We start from the raw sequence: 27,234 nt of genomic DNA on the forward strand, positions 1-27,234 counted from the left end.
GGGCTGCTTTATGTGAACTTTATTATTTACATCATACATATGATTTTGCTTCTGATGAGAGTGATGTAATCTAGACTCAAGAATGAAGAAGATGATATTGTTTTTATACAGATTTATTTGGATACATTTATTGGACACAGCCAATTAAAGTACTTAAGCTTTTGACCCAGATAACCTGTCAGCCATCAGTAGTTTATCTGGTGTGTAACATTGTTTAGATTTTAAAAGTTGACAGTTTCCAGTTCAGTAGAGGGACGTCTGTAGACATCAGCAGTTTAATCTGCTTTTCTGATCATACCTGTTTGTAATCATACAAAACAGACTTTGAAGACATTGTGAGATGTGTACTTCCTGCTTGAAGTCTTGTACGGTTTATTTGTGTACTAACAGTACTGGGCTCTGTAATGTGTCTATACTTTACTTTAAATTAAAGGTCCCATATCATGCTCATTTCAGCTCTATGTTATTCTGAGATCCCACTAGAGTAGCTTTGCCTGATTCGCTGTTCAAAAAAAGTCCTTATTTATGATACTTTCACAGTATTTATATAGCACCTAGAGGTGCTTTATAATCACAAAAGACTTGCAAATATCACTTTCCACAATATGGGACGTTTAAACTGTTATAATATTAATGGTAATGGTTTATGGACAAGATGATCATATTATCACAAACCAAGAGGTTTTAGTAAATGCCAATCAGGTGTAAAGTTGTTACCCTGTGACAAGGTTATCACTACAGAAACCTGTAGCGGTTTTATATATTAGACCATGATGTCTTACTGGCTACTTACCAAAGTCATGTCAATAGGAATTTCTGGTTTAGCACAGACATGTTCAACAAAGCAAGAAACGTGATCCTCTGCATATACATTTGTCCTATTCATTCACTGCATTTGTGTACAGACATTTTGGGAGGATGAGGCAAAGAATGAGTGATTTGTTTTAATAGCAACTACTCACATTTGTGTACTGTATTGTAAAGTGTTACTGAAGCCTTGAAACTCAAAGAAATGAGTCTTTTCCACCTGCTTCCAACATAAGAAGTGTAGAGCGAGGTATTCATTCTGCCTCAGTATTAAAAGGCCTGGTTGTGCTGCTGAAAGAATCCAGCTGATCTGTCCAGATACATGCTGAGCAGACGGAGGTTGTACAGCATCTATAAAACAGATTAACTCATCCTTTAGCACCAATATTTTAAGGGGAAACACAGTGTTCTACTACGTACCTTTTTAGCATTTAAAACCACATGTTAAGGAGAACAGACAATATACTGTGGAGATGTATGCCAAACACAGCCACCGGCCTGTTCTACATGTGTGTGTGACTTTATGTTTGAATTGTAACTCCCCTGCGAGGCGCCACAAGTCCTGTTTGTGAAGACTGACCACTTTGAGCCTGAGCACAGTTGGAAAACCCCGGTCTGAAGCGAATGTTCTCGACGACCCTCACAAAAGCTTCTGTTCAAACGCTGCACGCGGCGATGAGGTGGGTGGCTGAACACATCAAAACGGTCAGAGGGCTGCAGTTTGAGTGCGTGAGCGTTGAAGAAAGTTGCTCAGCCTTTGAGTTGTACCGAACTGAAGGGCAAATCATGACATTACTGTCTCACACCGCCATCAACTGTTGAGTTTTAGAATTACAATATAAATGTTAAAGCTTAAAGAAAATGCCCAAAATGAATGAAAGTCAAGTTTGTTTAATTATATAATTGCACAGTTTTGTTGCCACACACATACAGAGTACATCTAAGTCTGACTGTAACATTCATGTTGGAATATCCCCCCAATGCATTTCACAGAACTGGATGTTCGGTGTATCTTGGAAGTTTTACATCCAGTAGTTTTAGGATTAAGTAAAAAAAACAAAAAACGGTGTTTACTGTTTTTATTAAAACTTGAAATGCAACTTTGTTACTAACCCAATTATCATTCTATGTCTCTGTTTTTCTTTTAACGGAAGCTCACCAACATTTCAAACGTTCAGCCTGAGTGTGGTCAAAATGTCAGCGGCGCAATAAAATCATTTGAGTTCAGTGGGTGTTTTTCCTCTCGTCTAATTATTTTTCAAGTTGACCTTTAATTCTTGTCTGCCTTGACTTGGTTTGATTTAATAGAGACTTACTGTCTGCAGAGCACTTTGTGACTCAATGAGCAGTGCAGCTTCAAACACAGTAAGCAGGGAGGAGAAGAGTTATACCACAATAGTCCTCTGTAGTCGCCATCTTGTTCCTCTTCCTGCAGTTCTTGAGTTTCTCAGCTCAGCACCTGTCCGTGGTGACGGGCGAGTGGGTGTGTGGGTGGACCTGGCGTCTACGTGGCTCGTTTGCCAACCGCAGCTTCAACAATGTGCGACTGTGTCAACACAAATACCACTCAGCCGCTCTCTTCCTCCTCCTTGCACAATCCCCGAAGCCGGAGGAGACAGCATGGAGTGGATTTCTTTTCTTCCCTTACCATGTTTACCGTGATTTTCAACCTGGAGAGGGAACAAAGCTAAAGTTAAGGTTTGACATATAACTGGAGCCGTTTCTCATGGGGAGACAGGGCAGTAGCCAGGCTTTTAAGAAAAAAAGATTTGATCTCCTATCCAGTTTTTATCTCCCTACACAACTCCCTAAATGCTGTTTCAAACCATTTCCCTCAATGTCAGGAATCTAATTTTGGTGGAGAAACACAGGATCCTTTTATTTTAATGTGTGTTTGTGGCATAAAACAGTCCAATTTCAGGATTCTGACTCTAAAAAATATCTGAACCAGGCTTAAAAATCTCAACATGTAAAGTATATGTGAAATTGTAGAATTTAAACTTCCCTGACACAGTATCGAGGACATGACCTTGGTGTCCTCAGTAATAGCTACAGAGTCCTATGAGGACTTTGGTCAACAATTGTTGTTTTTAAATGTGCTTTATAAATAAATGAACTTGAGATGTAACTGATGGTACATTTGTGGATTTTGCTATTTGTACAGTACTGCTAAATGTTTGTGTTGTTATCATATCAATGCAGCAGGGAAGAAGTCAGAGGTTCTGTGACTGTTTGAAGCTCCCACCTGCAGAGTGTCAGCTAAACCATTTCTTTAGTTTAGAGAAGAAGCCTCCCTCTTCCTCCTGCTGCTGCTGCTGCTGCTGCTGCTGCTGCTTGGCCTGTCCCTCCTCTGAGCTGGTCGACTTTGCACCAGAACCTGAAGTGCTGCTGCCCCCTCCTGGACACAAACACACACTGCATCAGCTCAACTACTGGCACTGCTGCAGTGCACAGGGACCGACTGCCTATGTGTCTCTCTGCTTAGTAGGGCGAAGTGATGTTTTGACTGAATGGTGGAGTTGGACTCTAGCACTGACCTGCAGAAGGACTGACACCGTTGACAGTCCCCTGAACATCCGTCTCCTCTTCAGCGTAAGTCAGCAACAGAGAGCGCTGCCTACGAGTCAACTTCCTGCAGGAACAAGAAACAATTCAATGATATAAACTGAATCCTGTGTAATTGTTACCACTTCTCAGTGTAAACATCAGAATCAGAAACAGATTAAACCAAGTAGGTTTTTACATACAAGGAAGAGAAAGAATATACAAAAATAAATAGAAAATAGAACTTACAATAAAGTGAAAAGAGCTATATAGTGTTTAATGGACAAAAAGAGATGACAGTATTTGCCTGTCTGGGCCTTACACTGTCTACAAAGACAAACCTCAGACACTGTTATCACTCCATTATACAACATGGAAAACACACCTTTTGAGATAATTCAATATATTTTTTTTTATTCTACAATGAATGAATCATAGTTTTGATTTAAAATGCAAACAGTTGTTCAGTTATTGCAGTCATTATTTTATTACTGCAATAACTGAAGCTATAAATAGTCATTTATTCTTGTGATTTGCCAAAATAAGTAGAATTATTGATATTCATATCATATTGATCTAGGATGGCTAGTCTTACTGAGAAGTCTGAGGTACGTTTATAGCGTGTCTATGTGGGTCTTACTTTGGCACTCTGATCTTGATGTGAACGTAGTGATCTCCATAGCTGTAGCTGTTCATCCTGCGAATGCCTTTCCCCTGCAGCCGAATCACCTGATCAGCCTGGCAGCTGGGAGGGATCTGAAAACACAGGTGACAGACGTTTGCTCAACTGTAACAGAAATGTATTTGGAGACTAAGAAGTAGATAGTGGTACTTTCATTCAGGAATATTTAATCCAAACTGGTCCGAGTCCAGGTGTCAAATAAACACCAATATTATCATACTGTCACAGAAAAAGACCCAGAACCACATACACTGTGTGTGTGTGTGGTGTATGGATGATAAACTGAACTCACACTTTGCTTTTAACTTTCTCTCTTCTAAATACACAAGTATCATCTGGTAACGCATTCTGCGTTGGAAGAACAGCCTCAAAATCAGCAGTGATGCTGTATGTTGTCCATATGGTGCAGCTCTCCTTCTTACTCACCACTATACTGATGGTTTCATAGAGGCCCTGTGTCGTGGCTGTGCCCCCCAGGATGGCCTGAGCTATAGAGATCAACACATCTGAGTGGATGTTCACTCCATTGCGTCTGAACACTGGGCTTCTCTGGACCTGAACAGAGACATTTCAGACTTAACACTTCAAACTCCAGTACATGGCTAGAATTCAAAAAACATCTTAAAATTCTTCAAAAATAAACAAAACTCACCCTGAATGTTATGAGGATCTCTCTTGCCCCTACTGACATGCGCACTGTCTGACCATCTTCAACTCCTGTGAGAAAATATCAGTATCACTATCATTTGTCATTAAATAACATTTTCCAAATCCAAGTCGACAGCAGTCAAAGCAGGTTCACATAGACTCCACACGATTAAATATAGTGAGATATGCCGAAAATCTATGCATTGTTCATTTTGAAACAGGTCTGTGAATTTGTTTCACTGGTGCAAACCTACCTGCAGGTACAGGAACAGTGACCGTCTGCCTCTTCTTGGTCTGGCCTGAACCTCGGCACAGTGCGCAGGGCGTGATTATGATTGATCCCTTCCCACCGCAGCGTCGACAGGCGGTGCGCATCATGAAAGGACCCGTGTTGATTGACTCCTGCAGGGGGCGACACAGACAGTAATATAATGTAAAATGCTGAATAACTAGTGTGGTGAAATCCTGAGAGGAAAAAACAATTAAGGGAAAAAATTAGAGCCCGAAGAGCTTGAAGATAGCACCACAAGTTAAAGGGCCCTTCTCACTACCCTGCTGCTACCTGTCGGTCTGAAACTCACCATGCCGGTGCCGTTGCAATAGTGACACCGAGACACCTTGGTGCCCGGCTCGCTGCCTTTTCCATCACACCTCTGGCAGGCGTCATCCATGTTCACACTCAGCTCCTTATTCGAGCCCTTTGCTGCCTCTGAAAACGTAAGCTCCATCACAAACTGTGGAAAGACAGAAGACACTGATTTACTTCATTATAATCAAACCACTGACATTCACACCCAAATGACCCGTTACATTTAATGCATGTACGTTTAACCAATTAACTTAAATAACAATTTAAAAGGTTTAAATAGCAACATTAAATACCAACATGTGGATGCTACGGTAATGGGGGCTCTGACCTCGGGCCTTTGTTCAAACATGTTGTTGATGTCTCCGAAGCCCATTCCTCCAGTAAACTCTCCAAAGATCTTCCTGAAGAGCTCCTCAGGGTTTATACTGGTCCCCCCGGCCCTGTAGTACTGCTGCTGGCCTGCCCCAGCACGGTTTGGGTCGAAGCCTGCCGCTCCGTATGTGTCATACTGCTTCCTCTTCACCTCATCACTCAGCACCTTCACACAAGAACAACAGTGCAGGGAAATTTGGAGTTTACTACTCAAGTATGAGTAACATGATTCCATGATTCTGCTTATCATAGACTACTTTTACATAAGAGGGAACTAAATGATCTTTGACACTTCTATGTAATTGGTTTTGTACCTCATAGGCTTCAGCCAGCTTGGCAAACTTCTCTTTGGCCTCTGGGTCATCTGGGTTGGTGTCTGGGTGGTACTTCTTTGCCAACTGGAGAGAGACAAAAAGTAGGAAGAAAGATGAGGGCAGAGGATGAGAAAGCATCAGATTTAAACCTCTTTCTATAGATTTATCCACATTTCCTGTCATTCTAGGTGTTTGTACACCACAACCCTGCAGATATTTTCATGACAGTGTGACTCAGAGGTGCGTGTCTCTGACCTGGTAGTAAGACTTCTTGATGTCCTTCTGTGTAGCAGTGCGCGAGACACCCAAGACTCCGTAGAAGTCCTGCTGGTTTGCCAACTTGCTGCAGGTGTGAAAAGAGTGGCAGGCGATGCCATGGGGACATCTAGTGCCTGCAGAGAAAAGGATCCAAAAGGGACTATTTAATCAGGGGTACTATTGTACATTCAGATGCAAGAAAAAGAAGCTAGCTGTTAATCATATCAGGAAATCATCAACAAGGGCCACAATTATTGCATTTAGGCACTCAGCACATCATTTATGAAATGCCCTTAACATGTCAGCAAGAAACATAAGACCACATCAAAGTTCCTAACTGTACTCCTGTCAGCAGACACTGTGTATTTATAAATATGAACCAATATAATACTCAAATACTCAAGTGTGTCATGTTGTATACCTAGTACAGCATCACTGTGTATTCACAGCACACTAAAACATATAGATTACTAAAATAATTAACTTTTACACAGAAGTACTAAATGAAAAATGTCCTAAAATTAAAAGTAAATGTGCCAAGTATGAAAGCACTCATTGTGAAGAATCGCTCAATCTTGTGCTGCTCACTTCATATGCTACATTAAAGTAAGAGTGCATCCAACACATAGAACGCCATACTGCGAACCACACATTCAATAGTGGAGTGGAATAAGAAGGGCAATCTTTCCCTGTTAAATGTGGGAGGAGGAAAAGTAAAGTCTCACAACACTCACAAATTTACTTAATTGCTTTGCACCTCAGAAAGCACATTCATTCAAGAACACTGATATGATAAGCATAAGAACAAGCTCTGATGACTCTACAATTGTCGGCCTCATCACAGATGGGGACGACAGGGAATACAGAGAACTGGCCCAGGACTTATAGAACTGTGGACCGCCGCCACATCAATGCAGGAAAAACCAAAGAGATGGTGGTGGACTTCTACCAGTGCAAACACGCCCCTCCCACACCAGTGAACATCCAAGGAAAGGACATTGAGATGGTGAAATCTACCTGGATGTTCACCTGAACAATAAACTGGACTGGACTGATAACACAACTGCACTGTACAAGGAGGCTTGCTCAGGAGACTCAGGTCTTCTGGAGTGCAGGGGGCACTCTTGAAGACCTTCTTTGACTCTGTGGTGGCATCAGCCATCTTATATGGAGCGGTAGAGGCAGCAGCATCTCAGCTGCCGACAGGAAGAAACCAGACAGACTGATTAAGAAGGCCAGCTCTGTTCTGGGATGCCTGTTGGACTCAGTGGAAGTGGTGGGAGAAAGGCGGATGATGGCTAAGCTATCATCCCTGAGGGAGAACATGTCCCACCCCATGCAGCACACTCTGGCAGCACTGAGCAGCTCCTTCAGTGACAGGCTGCTTCACCCGCCGTGTGTGAAGGAGAGGTACCGCAGGTCTTTCCTCCCGGCTGCTGTCAGGTTCTACAATCACACCTGCTCCCAGTAGACCACACACACACACACACACACACACACACCGAAATGGACAATCTACATACTCTGAATGTAACAATGGTGCAATGCCCACACCTCTGTGTGCAATACCGTACAATCCCTTTACCTTTATTTCTTCGTTTTGTGAACTTGTAAATTTGTAAATTGCAGTTTACAAATAGCTTTTTTTATAACAGTCTTTATTATTTTTATTTATTACATCTTGATCTTCTACTTATGTCTCTTGTTATTGCACTATCCTGTATGCTGCTGGAACAATGCAAATTTCCCGGCTGAGGCATTAATAAAGGGTTATGTTATCTCTTATCTTGTGCAAATAATGATGTATGTTTGCATGCTTGTCAAATCATGCAGCTTGACGATTCAATGGGATACAATACTGATGTACATTCAAAACTTAATATAGAATATAGTCCGTTTATTGTCCGAGCAGTAACAACATGACCGCGGAAAACCAAATGATGCTGACATAAAGATAAGCACAACAAGGTCAGTGTGGTTGCACATTGTTACTGATTTAATCATACAGCAGTTACATCACACTTATACATCAAGGCTAACCCCCCTAAGGAAAGTTAGCCTTTAGCTGGCCGTACACTCGCACATCACAAAGCCTGGACGACGAGGCTGTGGACATTTAAACAGACTGTTGGTGTTACCAGCAGCGACAGAGGACTGCTGATGTAAGAAACTCTTGGGATGTTATGCTAACAGTTAGCTAGCTATCTCACCTGTCAGTCCTCTCAATGTCACGACATTTCCGTGTGTCCCGGAGCTCAGGCTGACCGCTATCCCTCCCCGGTGCGTCTGCAATATCGTCGCTGAACAAACTCCTGCATGTCTGGAGGAGACAGACAGAAAACGACCGCTACGACGCCCAGAAGAAACTGATGCTGCTAACCAGCGTGTAGTAAGCCGGGCAGCAGAGGACGCCATTTTCGCGTCACTACCGGTGTCACAGGGTCGGCGGCGGTCTGCGCATGTGCGGGTTTTTAAAACGCGTAGTAAAAGGCTGCGGTGGAAAGTAACTAACTACATTTACACAAGTACTGTATTTTCACATTTTCATTGTACTTTACTGTACTTTACTTAAGTATTCACATGTTACAGTACTTTATACAGTGGCGGAAGAAGTACTCAGGTCTTTGACTTAAGTAAAAGTGTGGTAATGCACAGTGTATAAATACTTTGTTATAAGTAAAAGTAATGCATTTAAAAATGTATGTAAGTAAAAGTACGAAAGTATTAGCATCAACATTTACTTAAAGTAGCAAATGTAAAAGTAAAAGTAGTTTCAGAATAATGTGGTGTGAGTTGTCTCGGTACAACAAAACCGAGGGTCAAGCTCTTTGTACACAACCACGTTGCAGATACTCTGAACATATTTACTGAAAGTACCTTGATATTTGTGTGTGAACAGTATCATTAAATACATGAAAACAGTACAGATATGTAATGAATGACTGGTGCTAGCAGGAAAACTAAATGACGAACTGGATATAAAAGTACACACCATGTTCACACGTACAAGAGTTCACTGTCTGGTCTGCATATTGTTTTGCAATTATACGTTGTTGTCGCTGTTGTTGTAAATGAGGTTCCACAATAATAACGTATCTACACGTTTACCCAATGTTATGTCGTGTTTCCAATATGTGCATTTAATCCATCATCTTTTTAATGACTTATAATAACAAGAAAAGTAATATTTATCATCACTTGCTGCTGTGAAGTCATGCCTACCATGACGACAGATAATCAGAGGTGGTGAGGAAAATAAGTATTTTTACTCAAGTTTTGTATATGAGAACAATTTTCAGAGACTGCTACTTGATATTTGCAATTTGAGACGAATTTTCAACATTTCAGTGTAAATGTATCCGACAGCTGCAGTTACCAGTTTCAGTCAGATTGAACACAAAAACACTGGGAAGTCAAACTTTGACGCTCAGATGAAGTTTAAACAGTGACACCACACTGCTATATGTCAATGCGCCAATCTGTCGATCCGTGCAGGTGAAACAGACTCATTAACAACAGAATCAGAGCGAGAGGAGAAAACTGAGGCCGTGCATCAGGTACCCTTTCCCCCCATATTTATTTGAAATGATTTCGATTGATAAAAACATGGTTGATTAACATGAAATGACCACAGGGTTTTTGCTCTTCGAGCGGACGAAGGTGAGAAGAGGAGGAGACGAACGTGTCGGGTCAACCGTGTGTCAAGGTGAGCATACACCCAGGACAGGAAGTGTACTTCCATTTGTTGTCATTTCATTGGTTGTGTGTTGTCATTGTCACCCACCACCAGTCCTACCTTCACTACAGTACCCGATCTTTAGAAACAGGATCCCCAAAATGTTGGCTAGTTGGCAAAACCTCACACGCATCCATTCAGCTCATTCACCCCTATGGCCAAACATCCAGAGAAGTGCTACAGAGAGTCCGCTCTATCAGACCAAAGCTCACCGACTGGAACATTGTTATAATCATTTCTTTTTCCTATATTACAAGCTTTTTACAACATAAAAATAGATCAATAACTATGATTACCATATTCCTTAATGTAAATATACAATATTTATTGCATTTTCAAATAAACTTGTTTACTTATTTACTTTGTTGTCATCATCTTCCCCCTAAAAACAAAAAAAAACAAAAAAAACAAAATAAAAAGCACTGGTACCGATGACAGTGACAAGAGGTTTGTGTAAGGCAAGGACCAGCAGGAGGCGCTGCGACACTGAGAATGAAGAATCTGACCTGAACAAGCATTTCTTTTTGTTCATCTTAGTTTGACTATGATGTAAATTAGTGTTTTAAAGTCAAGCTTAAAGAAAAGTAAAGAACCTCCATCTGATTAAACAGTTCTCTGGCACTTAAGTGTTCCTTTTTTGTTTTGTTTTTGGTTAGCTGCTGCCAACTACAATCTGTACAAACTGCTCCTTGCATAGCAATTAAACAATATATCATCTTTCTCTGGCCGCACACTCCTTCTATAAAAAAAAGGAGAAAAAAAAGGAGCAAAAGTACAACGATGGATTCAGAATAGAGCTGAGCTTTTCGACCGACTTCCCTGGACAGAAAGTTGATAAATGATCCCTTATAAACACCTGCAAAACTCTGCACTGCACACCTGCAGCTAAATCCTCTATACTTGGTCCAGTAAACAAATAATAATTCAGCGTTGGCCTCCGCTGTGGCCCTCACAGGAACCACAGAGTGTTTGGAGAAACATGCTGGCTATGTGGACTACAGTTTGTCAGACATGAACCCTCTTAATGTTTCTAGATTTTTGTCACATCAACGTGAATGTAATCCTGGTCTCAGGATCCTCAGTTAGCATAAGCGCATTAATAAGCGTCATGCACAGTGTTTGGCACACTGACACAGAGATTAGATTCAAACGCACCCTCACCTGGCACTGCTGGAATGGCAATTATAGACAAAATATAACCCAGACGAAATAACCATCAATAAGCCCCACATTCATTAGCAGATTTGTGGGAAGTGTAAATTCATCTGCTGAAAACATAACTTCAAAAGACAGTTTCCATTCCAGAGAAGAGAAGACATTGAGTTGAGAACCAGGGCTCAATTTCACAAGGTATTTTTCCTCGCTTCTGCTGCTGTGGTGGGATGGCACTATTTAATAAACTAAGAAAACAACAACACATTCACAGCCAGATGTGTCTGTATTTCCCGCACAGAATGGAAAACCAAGGCACTTCTCATTGAGGTGGTGTAGTTTTCTTGGTGGAACAGAGTTTAAGGATGCAGTTTCCTTTAAATTGTGCTGATTTGTTTTTTGTGAGCTGACCAGTACTGAAGCAACAGTGTCTGTAGGCTGCAATGAATGCACGAGGGATGTGTTACACGTGCGATTTCTGTGTAAGTTAACACCTTCTCCTGCTGTCTGGATTCATGTTTAGTTGTCACTTTGTGCTATAAAATATAATTAACAGTGGCTATAGAGCCAATGCGCAGCCGGCTGGTTTTAAAGACACCTAAAAGCCTTTACAGACTGCTGCTCCGTTGGATAGGCAGTGTTTTGCCGTTAGTGCCTTTGTGATGCAGAACTTTGCAAAGTAAACTGGTCGCTTGTTTTTAATTTACTCTATGTTTGTTCTTTTTTCTTCTAATGTTTCATACATTCTGGGAAAAGATGGCCCACCCAAAATACAATTTCTGCCTCCGCTTTTACGGCCACCGGTGTCAGTAAAATCACAGACCTTCTGAAAACTCCATATAGAACCTTTAAGATGTGAAATGCTCCAGTGAAAAGTCCTTAGTTTGGTTTTAAACCAACACAGTGTTGGAGCGAGTCAAAGACCAGCAGGCAAACTGTTCCATTCCTTAGGTGCATAAACGCTGAAGGCTCACGGAGGAGATTTCCACTTTGTGAGCGGAGAGATCTGCTGGGATTGTAAATACTGACAGCATGTCTGAAATGTAGTGTGGAGCCAGGGTCAGTAAAGAGGAGGGGTTTGAGTTGCATTCTGAAATCAACAGCTGGCCAGTGAAGGTTTCTGGAGTTACGTGGTCTGATTTCGTTTTTTGTCCTGGTTAGTTGGCCCTCCTCGTGCGGCTGAGTCCTGGATAAATTGTAATCTATGGAGTGTTTTTGTTTGGAAGACTCAGTGAATGCACGAGTTTCTCTGATGTCAGTGAATAGAACACCAGGATTCTAAATCTACTGTCAATGGTTATATATATATACTTATATATACATATATATACATATACATATATATATCTACTATTTTAATAATCATTTAAGTCATTTTTCATGCAAAAACATTTCATGGTTCATCAGCAGATGAACCCATAATGAAAATAATCATTACTTGTAGTCTTACACAAAATAGTTAAACAATGTAAAAGTTAGATCCACCTCGACCAACTACAACAGTAAAATCCTGCTTTTACATTAATGCCTGAGTAATAATAGTCTAATGATATAGTATATAATAGAAAAAAAAAAACTACCTACACATACCGACTTGTATGAAGGGACAATGTTTTGTGTTTTATCTTACTATGGAAACTATTATCATCAGAAGGTTTCTGATGACTCAGCAATAGTTGGATGCATCAGTCAGGGTGATGAGGAGGAGTACAGGGCTGCTGTGGACAACTTTGTCGCATGGTGCGAGCAGAACCACCTCCAGCTCAACGTGACAAAGACTGAGGAGCTGACTGTGGATCTGAGGAGGACCAAGGTGCCGATGACCCCGGTTTCCATCCAGGGGGTCAGTGTGAACATTGTAGAGGATTACAAGTACCTGGGATTCCACATTGACAACTAACTGGACTGGGTAAAGAACACTAATGCCCTCTACAGGAAGGGCCAGAGCCGTCTCTATTTTCTGAGGCTGCTGAGGTCCTTCAACATCTGACTATGCTGAGGATGTTTTATGAGTCTGTGGTGGCCAGTGCTATCCTCTATGCTGTTGCATGCTGGGGCAGCAGGCTGAGGGTGGTGGACTCCAACAGACTCAATAAACTGATCCGCAAGGCCAGTGACGTTGTGGGGGGTGGAGCTGGACTCTCTGACAGTGGTGTCAGAGAGGAGGATGCTGTCCAAGCTGCGGGGCATCTTGGACAATGTCTCACATCCTTTCCATGACGTACTGGTCGGACACAAGAGCACCTTCAGTGCCCCCCGGGGATCAATAAAGCATTTCTGATTCTGATTCTGATCATTGATTTTAAACAACATTAGAATACTGCTTATAGACTTTCTTACCATTTCCTGAAATGTACTTGAAGATCATCAATGATTTCCTTCATCCTTAAGAAAAGTGTTTGGAGAATGAGTTCATTGAAATTTAATCAGACTTCAGTACACTGCTGTCATAAAGATAGATTTCTTTAAAGACCCCTCCTCATGCACCACAGAGACAGTAGATGGCGTCACAGAGCTGTAAATGACATCAAATACAGAATCAGAATCAGAAATACTTTATTGATTGTACAGTACCGGTGCTCCCATTCAAGAGTAGAAAGTAGCATAAATTTAGAGCTAAAGTATGTACAAAATATGAAAATAAGAAATAGAAAATAAAAAATAAAGATAAAAATATACACATTTACAATATTTAAGTGAAAATAAAAGTAAAAAAATGTATACAATAACAATGTTTATATATATTTATATATATGTGTATATATATATGTGTGTGTATATATATATATATATATATATATATATGTATGTATAAATACAAGTCAGTTTCAGAAATCAGTCCAGTTAGCTAGTGTAATAAACGGCACTGTCTAAGTGCTTATTAATAATGATAAAATAATGACAACAGAAATAATAACATATTCCAGTGATCACTCGGTTCCCTGGAACAGCAGCAGTGTCACAGTCTAACCATCTGAAAACTGTGATGAGACATTGACTTTTGTGTCCCAGGGTGGGGGTTCAGGGATCACTGACAGGGTGGTGGGGCATCAGGTCAGGTGTCGAGACCGGGTCAGACATGTTTTGTTCTTTATAGTAACTTTTTCCTCGGTCATATTGGATTTCAGTTGATTCTGAAAAGTAGAAGTGACTTAATGACCCAACATTTAGACCTACTTGTTGACAATTATATGGCTCTTCAGTTACATTCATACTTTACAATTATTAAAACCGTATTTATAGGCTTTACTGAACAGACAGTAAGTAACAGGTAGTGAAAGAGATTCAGAGATAAAGAGATGAAAGAATCACATAAAATCTAAGAGATGCTACAAGCTAAAAGACAGACCATAAGAGCGGTCCCAGTGAACTGTGCAGAAGGCCAAATGTGTCTTGGGTTGTGAGGTTCAATGTCTAAAAGTTATATTAAAGTCATATCATAATAGAAACCCATAACAATTTCTCCCATATTTACTTAACAACACCAAACCAAAGAGTCTCCTGACATGACGGGAGGGCGGCATGAGAGACAAAAGCCGAGCAGAAAGATCAAGACTTTCATGTCTCGCGTTATGTCAGGATTTTTTTTACCAGGCGGACATGTTGAATGGATGTCAGTGTGTGTGAGCTGATGAAAGAGAAGCTTACGCTCCCTTTTGGTTTCCCCTCCATCCTCCCCGCCATCTCTCTCTCATTCCCCGCCGTCTCCACGGCGACCTGCAAAACAGCATCCCAGCTGTGTGTGTGTGTGTGGGTGTGTGGAATGTATTACCAGAGGAGGCTGACATTTGCCACTCAGTAATGTAAACATCACTCGGAGCAACGATTCTTATCTCAATAAAGATGCTCTGACTTCCAACATCTGACTGGCTGGTTAGTATTCAGATATATAATGATATGTGCATGTGAATGTTGACAGGCCAGATCACGTGTGACTGAACTGTTTGAGCCATTGCTTCTTATCCTCTGGTGATTCTTTGCTTTTTAATCTCTCCAGCTATGGAGATGGAGGGTCTGAGGTCAAGTCATCAGATCAGCGGGAGGTGGGGCAGGGGTGTCAATCTTCACTCAACTGCTTATGCTCATACCCCTCCACCTCTACACACACACACACACACACAAAACCCCATCGTGTTGTCATGAAGTGCCGGGTTCAAAGCAGCAGTCATTGCACGCCTTGGGGTTGTAATTACTGTGTTGAGGTTATGAGCGATGCTAATAGAGCTCCATATATCAGCCTCACTGTCAGACACCAGCAAGGACTCATCACACACACATGGAGGAGCACAACACGACTGACCCAGAGACTGCTCCTGTGCAACTCAAACAAACGCACAACTGTGAGAAAAGGTTGGGCAGGTGTGGATGAATTTAACAACCGTACAGTATAACCTACGACACACGTTCGTTTGTCGTTCTGAATGAACGCACCGGTATTAAACTCCAAAGACAGTAACAGTGAGGCTTAGCCAAAGAGCTGTGGAACTAATAAAATAAATGAATTATCTTATACTCACACTTCATTAAAGTCCATGCTGCAGCTGACTCTGGATGTTATGGGCTTGGTGAGAGTGTAACAATCCTGTAAGTTCAAATCATGTTTCAGGGTTTAAAATATTCCAGTGCTGATAAATTGTGGCTTTAAAGGAACTCAGTTTACCAGTCATGAGGAGTATTACTCCGCATGTAACAGTTTTATAATGCAACTCTGCAGGAGCTTTATCAAGTCTGAATAAATAACCCAAATAATGTCATCAGGGTTATCTCGGGTTGGAGAGACTACAACTTTAGGACCTTTGTTGCTTTGTTCCCCCGCCCTCTCTCTCTCCCATTTCCTGTCTGTATCTTTCCTCTCCAATAAGGGCAATATGCCAAAAAACGAATACAAAATAATCTTGAAAAAATGCATGTTGTACAGTATATTATACTGTGTACTGTATTTTGAAAGAAACACATTTGGCTTGATACATTGTGAATTTGGGAGTCAATGAGCCATGAAACTTGTTTCAACATCTGCTGCAGAAGCAGGAAAAGATAAACTGGATCTGTAGAGAAGCATGGCTTTGGCAAACGCTTTGCACTTCTGACATTTGAGGATTTTATTTCCTTTTGAATCAAATTTTATTAGATTTCAATAGATTCTTTCCTACTTTGTTGTGATTTTAAATGTCATTCTAAGGCATTTCTTCGCCTTATGTTAAGCCATTTGAATTGCCTCTGTGTTGTGTAAACAAACTTGTCTTGCCTTGTGCCCGGTGTCATCAGATTGCCTCAGTGATTTTATTGGAACATTGGTGTTTATATCACTTGTGTCAGTCGTCTACTACTAGTTTACTGCATACACTTGTGTTGTCTGGTATCATTGTTGTCAATATTACAGTGTAAACCAAAAATATACTCTGTCACCTAAATTTGTTGTATCTGCATAAAGTGAAACAAATTCAAGAATACTATATGTTCCCTGCAGTCCTCCATCACTCCCACCCTGTGCCCCTCCTTTCTCCTACTGGTTGTTTTGACCACAGAGGTGGGAATCGTGAGATTGCCCCCCGTGATGTCCCATCCTCTCCCCCACGGGCCACTGACATTTTCGTGTCATGAAGAAACATCAGAGAGGTGCAGAAAGAGCGAAACCATTTCAACATAGTCGATGAGTGCTCTGCTACTTGTAGTTGTGACCAGATAGTGACGAAGAAAAGGATCTCACAGCCAGAGGAGACTGAACATTTCACATTCATCTTTCAGAAACACACAGCTGCTGATGTCGCCGGGGGGCAGAGCGTGTATCAACAGCAAGAGAAGACGAGCAGAAGTCAAACCATGTCCAGCATGACACTCCGCACTCCCCTCTGTTATGGAGATGATGCGGCTGTTATGGTTACAGACTGTGCTACTGAATTACTGAATGGTCTCACAGTATCTCTCTGTGTACTCGCCTACAGCCAATAAGCAGAGTCTATAGTACATAAGGTAATAAAAATTACCTCTATCAAAAGCAATGGTGCAGGGGGAGACTGCAAACCAGAACAGAATTTGTGCATTGTGTTTTTATTGATATTAAAATGTAGTCAAAGCTTTTGATCTTTCAGAAAACAAGACATAATAGTTTGTTGCTTTTCAAATCCCAGTGTCTTCCTTAGTGATTCTGTCTCCTTGGTAAAACCTTCAGTCTTTTACTCTGTCGCCATGCCATGAAACAGCTATAGGAATATAACCTACTCTCATTGATTTTCTGGCAGGGCAGCAAGCAGCATTGACTTATTATCACCTAATACAGCTGATATGGCGAACCTGTTAGCAAACACTGGCCTATTTACACTTCCAGTGGACACGGAGCAACACTTGCATTCATTTGGACTTGTGTTTCTGTTCTCCTGGCAAATATAAGTGCAACATTTTTTTTATTTTTGGTCTCTGCCAACTCCTTAAAATATCTGGCTCTTTAGCTGCTAAATGCTCCACTATGTTCACCAAGTCGCGACCTTTGTCTGACTGCTGCTGGTGCTGTGCAGGTAGCGTCTGCTGCTTCTGGAAACAAGGTTGATGAGAGCTGTGAGACTGAATCAAAACAGTAATCAAAACAGGCTGAAAGACGCTACACTTGGATGGAGTATCACATCTGGATACTTTGTTTTTTCTTATATCTGTTGATTACATTGGTTCTGTCCTTCTGCCTCATTATGTGCCAGTAATCTTCTGTGACCTGACATGCTGTATGTCAACTGCTGGATGAGATACTGTATCCCCCCAAATGCATGTAGGTGGTCCCCTCCTTCATTAGATAACTTGCTCACTAATACGAGTCCTGTTCCCTCTGGGATTACTCGGATTGCACTGCCTGGTTCCAGCCCTCTGTCTTCCCCTTAATCAAATCATTTTCATCTGGCTGCCTAAGCCAAGCATGCCAATCAACCAGTGATGACCTCATGTGTTGAATCACAACATCAAATTGCAGAACGTGCAGAATCCAAGCGTGTGAAAGCAAACACGCTGTGAAAAATTGGGGCATATATACATGGCCTGGGGTTGATGTTTTGTCCTCCATCAGTACGGTTGCTATGAATGATGGAGTTGTTCCCAATGTCCAACAGCCGACGATAGCATTGTTAGCCGTGTCCTGGCCAAGGCTTTGTGTGCGCAACGGCTGTCATCCCTGTTTTTCACTTTGCTGAAGCCTCGAGATAATAAGCGTCTTTACAGATAATAACAGTGTACTCCAGACACAGAATTAGTTACGTGTGGTTAAGATATTTAATTTAGGCATTTCCATGAGGTTTTGTAATTCAGTCATTAAACTGTGAAGCAGGACAGAGGGATGCTTTGAATTTTGGGAACTTTTAGAAACTAATTACAGAAATTTAAATCCCTTAACAAGAAGTAGCTTTCCTGAAGGCAAGTCAGTTTCCATTTGATGGAATGGATCAGCTTTAAAAACATGGAGTCCTTGTTTTCAATGTTTCACTCAGTGTAAACATCATAGAGTGCCAACAAAGAGCTGATACGGACTTTATATGATACTGTGAGACAGTGTGGACCAGCAACCTTAAAGTTAAAGTTAAGAGGAATCAAAAGGGGAAAACTGTAACAGTAACTGGAGGATTGCTGGGTCAATACCTGCCACTGTACGGGTGATACTAGAGTTAGGGTGCCTTAAAAGTGCTGACCTCCCCTTTAGCAAACTAATGGCACACAAAACTGCCCCAGTTATGTTTATGTTTAAGCTTCTACAAGTGTGTTTGCCACGGCTATGGAAAAAAGACATCAAGATTAAAGCTCACAACTCTTCCCCAGCACACCATGCTTCACATAACGATTTAGGCCAAAAACATTTGCCATATTGGTGCACTGGAGAAGAGTTGTGTGACATGTTTTAATTTTGATTTATATTGAAGGTCGTTTTTTTAAACCATAAAATGAAACTCTAAAGGCTGCAAAGTGTGTAAGAGGCAACAACCCAGTCGGTTTGGCAGGTTTCCACTATGTTGTTTTCACAGCTCAGTAACTCAATTATCTGGACGGGTTGTGTGATGAACATGTGGGATAATAGCACCACCACTTTATCTATTTCAGATCAAATCAGTGTGGAGGTCTGATTTTCACTTTGAACAGGTCCTCTCTGCAGGACTCTACTCTACTCTACTCTACTCTACTCTTTTATGTCCGTTGTTAAAGTTGAACAAGCTGCAGTGTAGCTACCTCACTGAGACTGGTAGTAAAAGAAAATAGATTATATAACCTCTGTGGCTACCCGTCTGCTCCTTCTTCAGCGTATTCCCTGAGTGCAGCAGAGAGAAAGGCCGTCTTTGTGTGGTTATATTAAGTCACTAATCTGCAGAGTCAACAGACAGAGGGGTTCTCTGCCCCTGTGGTTCTGTGGCAGCGGTCCTGTTTGGGTGATGGCTGCCATGGGGCTGCTCGTAAATGTCTTTGTGGTTACCTCTAATTCTCTTCTTCCCAAGCCCAAACTTGTGTGAGTAACTGATGGATATCTTCTGCTTCAAATGAGAGGGTCTCTCCAGTGGTAGGACTTTGGGGATTTGGCCCACAGCAAATTATTGCCACCAATATACTGAGGCAGTATTGCTTTTTCAATGGAAACAGCTGCAGCCAGAAACTGCGCTGATGAGAGCGCTGAGAATGAACAAAACAGTGAAACAATGAGCTGAAAGATGCTGTCGCACTCTGCAGAGCTGAGGAGAACTGCATTGATTATCTGTGAGCTCAAACAGTAAATACAAGTGACACCTTTCCTTTACAAGTAGTCTTCAGATCCATCGTTAATATAAAAATGTGGATTATACGCGTGTCAAACATCTCAGAAAGTAAATATTTAAAAAATGTCATTGAATGTAACCTGCAGTGTTCAAGTTGTTTCTATTAAGTGTGTTTTTCACTTTTGTGATGTTCAAAAAAAAATCATCATTATAAAAACAGCTCATAGACAATGAATGAAAACCTTTGTGATGGTTTTATGGAAACTCATTATCTTTCTGCTAAAGATCCAGCCCTTCCTGGTTTCTGTTTTTATCCCTCTATCGCTCTACCAAACCTTATCCCTCTCTCGATCTCAGCCCTAAAGCCCTGTAAACGGTGCTGTGACGTCTTGCGGTTGATAGTTCAAAGCGTTCGCCAGTTGGACTTCCAGTTTGAGGAGAATTTTTGTGGTTAGCCAATTGGTGTTTTCCACGGGGGAAAACATTTTCATATTAACTGATAAAAGCTCTCGTAAGTGGAACGCACTGTATTTTTTTGTACATTTTGTGTGTTGCCTGTCAGTGTATGTTCATGCGTAAGATGCATGGCATATGAAACCATGTGCGGATCTGGAAGAGGCCACCCACTCAGAAACTGTGGACTGGGCCGTTCCCAGGACTCTTACCCGGGCCAAACTTATCCCGGCCAATTTGGACGGCTCCGTCCTGATCCTGGGAACATGCTGTACCTGCACTAATGAACACTAATGTGCTTTCTCAAGCTGTTTTCATAAGGACTCCCAGCAGTAGTTAGTTATGGACTTCATCAAATACTTTTAAAATGCTATGTTCAGAAAAATCATGTTGGCACCGTGTTTGTTTTCAGTACCAGCCTGCTTCATATTCAGGCATTTTCACGTCATGCAGCTGCAGCACATTCACTCCACATGGCTCTGCTGGGGTTGCTCTCCTTCTTTCTTTTCCTCAGTGAGATTTCCACATGTTAACTTTACCCTCACACAATACATTTCCCTGTAACTGTATTTAGAATATAAGGTGAGCAGCAGTATGTGAGGCACAGAAAGTGACAAGTATAATAACAAAATAAAGAAGCAGGATGTTACAGTGACAGATAGACAGCACAAACTTTATGCCATTAGCTGACATTTTGGCAGCACTGTGCCTTCTTCAGAGGGATTAATAATAATAATCATGTTATAAATAGCTTTCAGAGCAACTGGATGAATTTTTGTACAATCAAAAATGATATCAGTATACACAATTAAAAAACAATGCAGATATTTAATATTTAGATATACCAAAATGTACATTTTCTACTCTAAATATCCCTATATCTAATCTTGAAAAGCTTGTGAATCGAGCAAAGTCAGTGAAAAGGGATTAAAAATAATAATATATAATATCATAATATATATACAGTGCTTAACAAATTTATTAGACCACCTGTCATAAAAATGAGAAAACACAAGTATTTTAGAAATCTGTCAAAAACTTGTTTCAAACTAAAAATTGTATTGTTATTTATTAGGCAAATAACAAACTGGAACAACTAAATAGTCCTTATTGACATATATTAACCAAAAATCTTAATATTTTGTACGACCTCCTTTGGCCCTGATAACAGCTTGCATTCTTGCAACCACAAAACAAATTTTTCTGTTCAGGAATGCAAGTAAATAACTGTAATTTGGCATCTCAATCAAAAAATAATAATGTGCTTTACTATTTTTTTCTGTTTTTTTGTAAAACAGTAAATATGAGAATTCATGGATAACAACAATAATTATATTTTAGCATTAAATATATAATTTTGATTAAAGAGCTTGGCTTGCACATACTGGTGGATTAACCATTACAGAAACATAAAATATTTTGGTAATCAGCAATACTGTTAATTTAGGGCAGCGGTGGCAAACACCTTCCACTGGGCGGTGGTCTAATAAATTTGTTAAGCACTGTATATAACGGCCTGAGCTGAGCAAAATGAATATGCAGTGTTACAGTTGGCTGTTTTATCATATGAAGTGTTTCACAGTGGAAGACAACGGACGTAGCATCTGGCATGCCTCATGACTTCCAGACAAAAAGACTAGCGTGTCAGACTTCTTCTCTCACCTAGTTTGTCAACTTCTACTACGTGTTCAATGACATTGACCGATAAAGGCACATTTTTCCGTGCACAACTGTTAACATGGAGAACAGAAAGAAGAATGATGTCTGTAACCGTTTCACCTGCAGGTCAGAAGCACACATACATAAACATTCATTGTGGGCGCTGTCAGGTGGAACAGCAGAGTCCATCCCTGGCACCTGACCAATCAAGGCAAGTTGTGAAAGATGGCAAGCTTTGATTGGTCGGGGTCCAACGTGAAGCCTGCATGTCTCTTTGAAAGCCACGGCAAGACTCACTAATGACAAATTTCATGCTCATCACTGCTCGTGATATTCAACTATAAAGCTCTACTCTTAAAGCTGCCCAATAACCTCACATCTCTTTTCTTATTATAACTACAGTACACCATCCAAGAACTTCTATATGTACGCAATCATTTGGCTGAGTGGGTTTCACTCATCTATGCACCTTCGTAATGGAATGAACTGCAAACTTCCCCCAAGCTAGATTCTTTCATCCCACTAGGAGATTTTAAAGCTTCACTATTTGATGTATGTTCGTACCATACTCTGATGTGGTGCAGATATGAAGCACTGTGGTTTTTAATAGGTTTCTGCATGAAGCCCCCGTGTCTGCTTGACCCACTTCCTTCTGAGTCATTGCAGACGTAAGCGTTAGCTGAGGGTCAACTGCTACCACCCTGTCTAATTTGTAAAACTGTGTGTGTGTGTCCTTCCACTAGGAGACCACACCCATAGCTATGACCATCCATCTCCCAGCAAGTCTCTATCTGCCCCATCAGCTCCCCAACAAAAAGAGTCCTGCTGGTTGTTCACACCGAAGGCCCTGTTGCAGCCTGGGGCTTTGTGGCACCTCATCACCCAAAACCGGGTCCAGCCCGTCGTTTCTCACCTCCCCTCCCCTCAGGTGACAGTTGAACCATGCGGAGCAGCGGCCCACCTGAGTGCAGCCTCTGGCTATAGGTCAGTGACCACCTCAATTGGCACAGGGAGAAGTTTCTCAGGTCATGTCAGGTTTGTTGTACCTCATGACAAAGAACAGAGCAAAGAACTGTACAGACAAAGAGTTAAAAAAGACAACAAGAGTCAGAGTTGAGGTATGCAAGCCTTCTCTGGGTATTAGTGTTGTCTCTGTTTGCCTCCTCTTCCTCTTCTTTTCATCTCTCTCCCCCTTCATCTCTCAGCAGGGACCACCAACGCTCCTTTTTTTATCTTTTGGAAAGGTGTCTGACTTTGACAAGTTCACTTAAGTCTCAAGCCGAATCGAGCGAGGCTCCATTAGCGAGGGAGTTAGAGAGGGATGAAAGATGTGTGGTGAGGGGAGGAAGGTGGGAGGGAGAACACGGCTGAAAACACAAGACTTGGCAGGATGTTACTTTCTCTGAGCTGTTGTGTCAACAGGTGAAGATGTAATTGCACACTTGACTTGTATTGTTCCTACTGCCGTCTTCTCACCGCTCCCCAGCCACTGTGAAGAACGGAAATTTAAAGAAATAAGAAAAGGAGGTTGTCAAGCCATCTGATTATGTGTTGATGTGACAACACTCTCCCCTGTCAGTTTGGATTGTTTAGGTGACACGGTTCATACAAAGTCGTACCCATAATTCCTCCTGTTTGACCAAGTGTGAAAATGAGAACGAGAGACTGACCCCCTATTTTCAGTTTTTAAAATCAGAGCGACAAAGCAGCAATTCAAGGGTTTTAATGCACAGTAAAACCATTAGAAATCTGTTAAAGATGGTATTTATTTAGTGATTTCACTAAGGAGAAGTTAAGAGTGTAAAGAGTTTTTCACTCAAACTCACAGAACAACCAAGTCAGTAAACTGTTAAGGATGATTTTGGAGGGAAATGTTGACATTTCTAAACATGCATTAATTTATTTTTGGCCACTTGGGGGCAGTGCAACGAGCTGCAAACCTAACACTGAAATATTATCATCATATAAAGTTGTTAACAAGTAATTTATACAGCCTATTTACACATCCAGCTAACACAGAGCAACATTAGCATTCAAGTCCAACATTCACTCTCCTTTTAGTTCTGTTTTGGTCTCCATGAACTCCTGAGGAAAATGTCTCGCTCTTCAGCTGCTAAATGCTTCACTATCTTTCTCGCTAAGCTCTGATAAACCCACTGTTTATCATTAAAAACATGTTGCGTGTTGGAGATCACATGACAGCAGAGAGACTGAACCAAAGCAGTAACATTGTGGGCAGTAAAAACCAAAATAATGAGCTGAAAGATATTTTCATAGAGCTGAGGGTGAAAATGCCCAGTTGGTTTATTGCTACGAGCAACACTTTTTACATTTTACATTTTGATGTCACATCTCATCCAAATTATTTCTCTCCCAATCTCATAGACGTTTGCTGCTTCACCCACTTATGTGTCTTAAAGAGGCTTTTGACTGTCTTGTTTTTTCTTTTTTTTTACTGGCAATCCATAGTTTAATTGTTTTAGCGAAATCATTCCAACTGGGCTTCAGAGCATTGCATGAGATTTATGAATGACTTTCTTTTAGCATGAGACTCTAGGAAAGCACCTATAACATATACAGTATAACTTACATAACTTATATCCCTTCCTACACCAAGGCTCAACTTTAGGCCCATTCTGTTTATACTTTATATAATCTCACTTGGCAGAATGGTTTATGCAGCAGTTAGTACACTGAGAATGTGTGTGACAACAGACTTGTAGCGTCTACATGTTGTTATTTGTTTTTATTTACCTCAAGGGTTCGAAACGCTTCTTTAATTTACCAGTGAAGCATTAATAAATACTATCTTTATCAATGATGCTACGCAATAACATTACATTTTAAAGGTTCACTAAAGCGCTGGTTTCCTTCATGATGTTTTTTTGATGGACACAGCTACATGCAAGCGTGCAACACATTTACTGCTGTGTAAGCAGTTGAACTATTGAGCGCCTGGCCTAAATCAGCTTATTGGAGGAATGAAGTTGAAATTTTCCTCTAATGTAAAGTGCTGTACGAAGAAAAATAACCTTAATAAATTCAAATTGTCAAGTCACCCCTAAAATTGCAACAGATGTTTGAAAGAGAAGAGGTTGAGTGGAGATGAGAGGAATTATGGTGAAGAGTCACTGAGCTGCATGAATGTCAAGGATGAGAAAGACAACATCACAGTGAGGTGAGGTTGAAGACTGTGAAGATTACTATCATCAACTTGCAGAGAGAACCCTAAATCCTTCTTTTGACGGCAATAGAGTTTTTCTTTATCAACAGACACCAACTTTCCTGAGCTAAATGTGGTACATTTTTAAAACGTGTTGGCCTCCTCCCGAACAGCAAAATTGGTAACTTCAGATAGATGTATGCATTCATGCTGCACATATGCTTCTCTTCACAGAGGTCAGAGCACAGGATCGCCCGTCTCACCCGGCCCCTGCAGTTAGTTTCTTTGGCGATCATGATAGATGTGACACCGGCCGCCCTCCAGCTCACAATTTAAATAAAATTTCCTGTCCGTGAACCGCCAGTTATTGATTTACCCCTGCACCTGTAGGCCAAACCTGCCACCTTCATGTGCAGAGGAGGAAGAAGAATGGGGAGTCGAGTGCAGAGAGGACTCTCTAGTATGACTCTGATCCCAGGTTCAGAAGGTAAGGTGACGTTATTACAGAGCCGCAGAGGGAGGAGGTTGGGGTGGATGGATGGGTCAAACATCTGCCTGTAACCTGGGTTTAACACGAGACTGCAGTTTGCTTCCCATTTGTTACAAACAGTCAGTGTTGGTTTCTTTTAACCATTTTAACCACAATCGTTTCCTAACCTTGGAAGTCACTGACAAATGACGCTGTGCTGCCAACAGGGGTGGCAGATCAGGACACACTTCTATGTGTCATTCTGGAGGGCAGTTACGATCATTTGTAGAACTTGTTGGGTGCTAGTAAAAGTTATATGATAGAGCTCTGACTCTATTATTGTCATGACAGGTGTGAAAATCAGTGTTGGAAGATGTATTCATATCCTTTACTTAAGTACAGTACTTGAGTAAATGTACTTACATTCCACAACAGGTGAAAATATATTCTAGTTTCATCATGAAATACAGCCAGTCCACCCATACATGTGTCTTTTAAACAAGAACCTTTATGACCTTCATGCCAAATGCTAACAGTTTTTGAAAAATGTGCTTTCTGTCTTCAGTACATATAATATAACATGTATGTGTCAAGCAAACTGTGGTTAAGGTATGGTTAGGGTTGGGCAACACTTGGTTCAGGTTAGGGAAAGATCATAGATACAATTCAATCAGTCAATCAAAAGGCTAATCTTAATTGCAGTTCTGGTCTGGGCATGCTACACAGTCATCCACCACCCCAAACAAAATATCCAAGTAGGTCACAACCAATATGGACGTGGGGATGCTGGGCTGAAATGCGGTTATGAATGTTTGCTTCGGATGCTCCGCTGATCTGGAAGTGGTCACACTCTCCATCATGAGGAATTGTATTATTCCAATTCAATGTTCCAAGTTCAATAATGTAGAAGAATTAGCAACTGGTCTAGCAGCAAGAAGTCCTCATTTCTTTCAGTTGATAAACGCTAATTATCAACAATTACGAACTCTTCTCCTCCTTTTCTTCTCTTCCTCTTAACCTCTGTCTTCACTGTCTCCTCCTGCTCTGTCTCTGTCTGTCTCTTTACACCCGGCAGGCATGAACACACTTTATGACCCTTCCTCAGAAGTCTCCTGGCCTTAATCCTCCCTGGGTTTAAGAGACAGAGAGACACTTTGCTCCTCACTTCCCCGCCGTTTGATCCCACATATTGTGCTCTTCTGGTCGGCAGGGAAGAAGAGGGCAGGGCCGGGTGAGAGAGCAAGGTGGAGGGAGAAAGAGATGCATGGCGGAGGGGACGAAGAACAAAGAAAAAAGAAGAGAGAGAATGTGCACTGTGACTTCGCCAACATGAAAACAAGACATAAATTCACCACTGCCAAGATGGATATCTTTTGTTTTTGAAGTCAGGGATGATTCGACTCAATCCCTGGATTGAAGTGTTGATGTCGTTATTATGTATCATGATGAGAGAGGGATGAAGAACAGAAGGAGAGGAGGAGGAAGTGGGATGTATGATATGAATTCCTGTTGGGGAGGACAGCCATATCAAAGCCAGCGGGCAAATGTGATTTGTGGTGAAACCTGCAAAATATTCATAAAGAATGATATCTCTGCATGAGAGAGGTAGCACTTTGATCTCAGTTAGGAGTGGCTGACATGATGCCCACAAGATGTTACAAATCAAAGAGGAGG

The 27,234-nt window shown here is 41.2% G+C and overlaps 1 protein-coding gene across 1 annotated transcript; it reads right to left on the minus strand.

Moving 5' to 3' along the window:
* Window positions 1-1,693: 1,693 nt before the first annotated feature.
* On the minus strand, window positions 1,694-8,629 carry LOC139295663 (dnaJ homolog subfamily A member 3, mitochondrial-like). The gene is made up of 12 exons (XM_070917898.1): window positions 8,425-8,629; window positions 6,212-6,348; window positions 5,957-6,040; window positions 5,599-5,808; window positions 5,263-5,415; window positions 4,936-5,083; window positions 4,686-4,750; window positions 4,460-4,588; window positions 3,992-4,107; window positions 3,345-3,439; window positions 3,053-3,205; window positions 1,694-2,477 (listed from the first exon to the last, which is right to left on the minus strand). Exons 1-11 carry the CDS (start codon window positions 8,627-8,629, stop codon window positions 3,063-3,065), a joined length of 1,485 nt encoding a protein of 494 aa, XP_070773999.1. The 3' UTR covers window positions 1,694-2,477; window positions 3,053-3,062.
* Window positions 8,630-27,234: the final 18,605 nt, after the last annotated feature.

Source organism: Enoplosus armatus, chromosome 2, assembly GCF_043641665.1.
Source record: "Enoplosus armatus isolate fEnoArm2 chromosome 2, fEnoArm2.hap1, whole genome shotgun sequence".
In the NCBI taxonomy this organism is placed as follows: Eukaryota; Metazoa; Chordata; class Actinopteri; order Centrarchiformes; family Enoplosidae; genus Enoplosus; species Enoplosus armatus.

What these genes read in the sequence shown, in the direction of transcription:
- LOC139295663 (XM_070917898.1), bottom strand. Translation starts at nt 8,629, where the DNA reads ATGGCGTCCTCTGCTGCCCGGCTTACTACACGCTGGTTAGCAGCATCA. An exon ending in TCAAGAAGTCTTACTACCAG is followed by an intron (nt 6,041 to 6,211) that starts GTCAGAGACACG and finishes GTCTCTCTCCAG; the next exon opens with TTGGCAAAGAAGTACCACCC. An exon ending in CGGTGTCAGTCCTTCTGCAG is followed by an intron (nt 3,206 to 3,344) that starts GTCAGTGCTAGA and finishes GTTTGTGTCCAG; the next exon opens with GAGGGGGCAGCAGCACTTCA.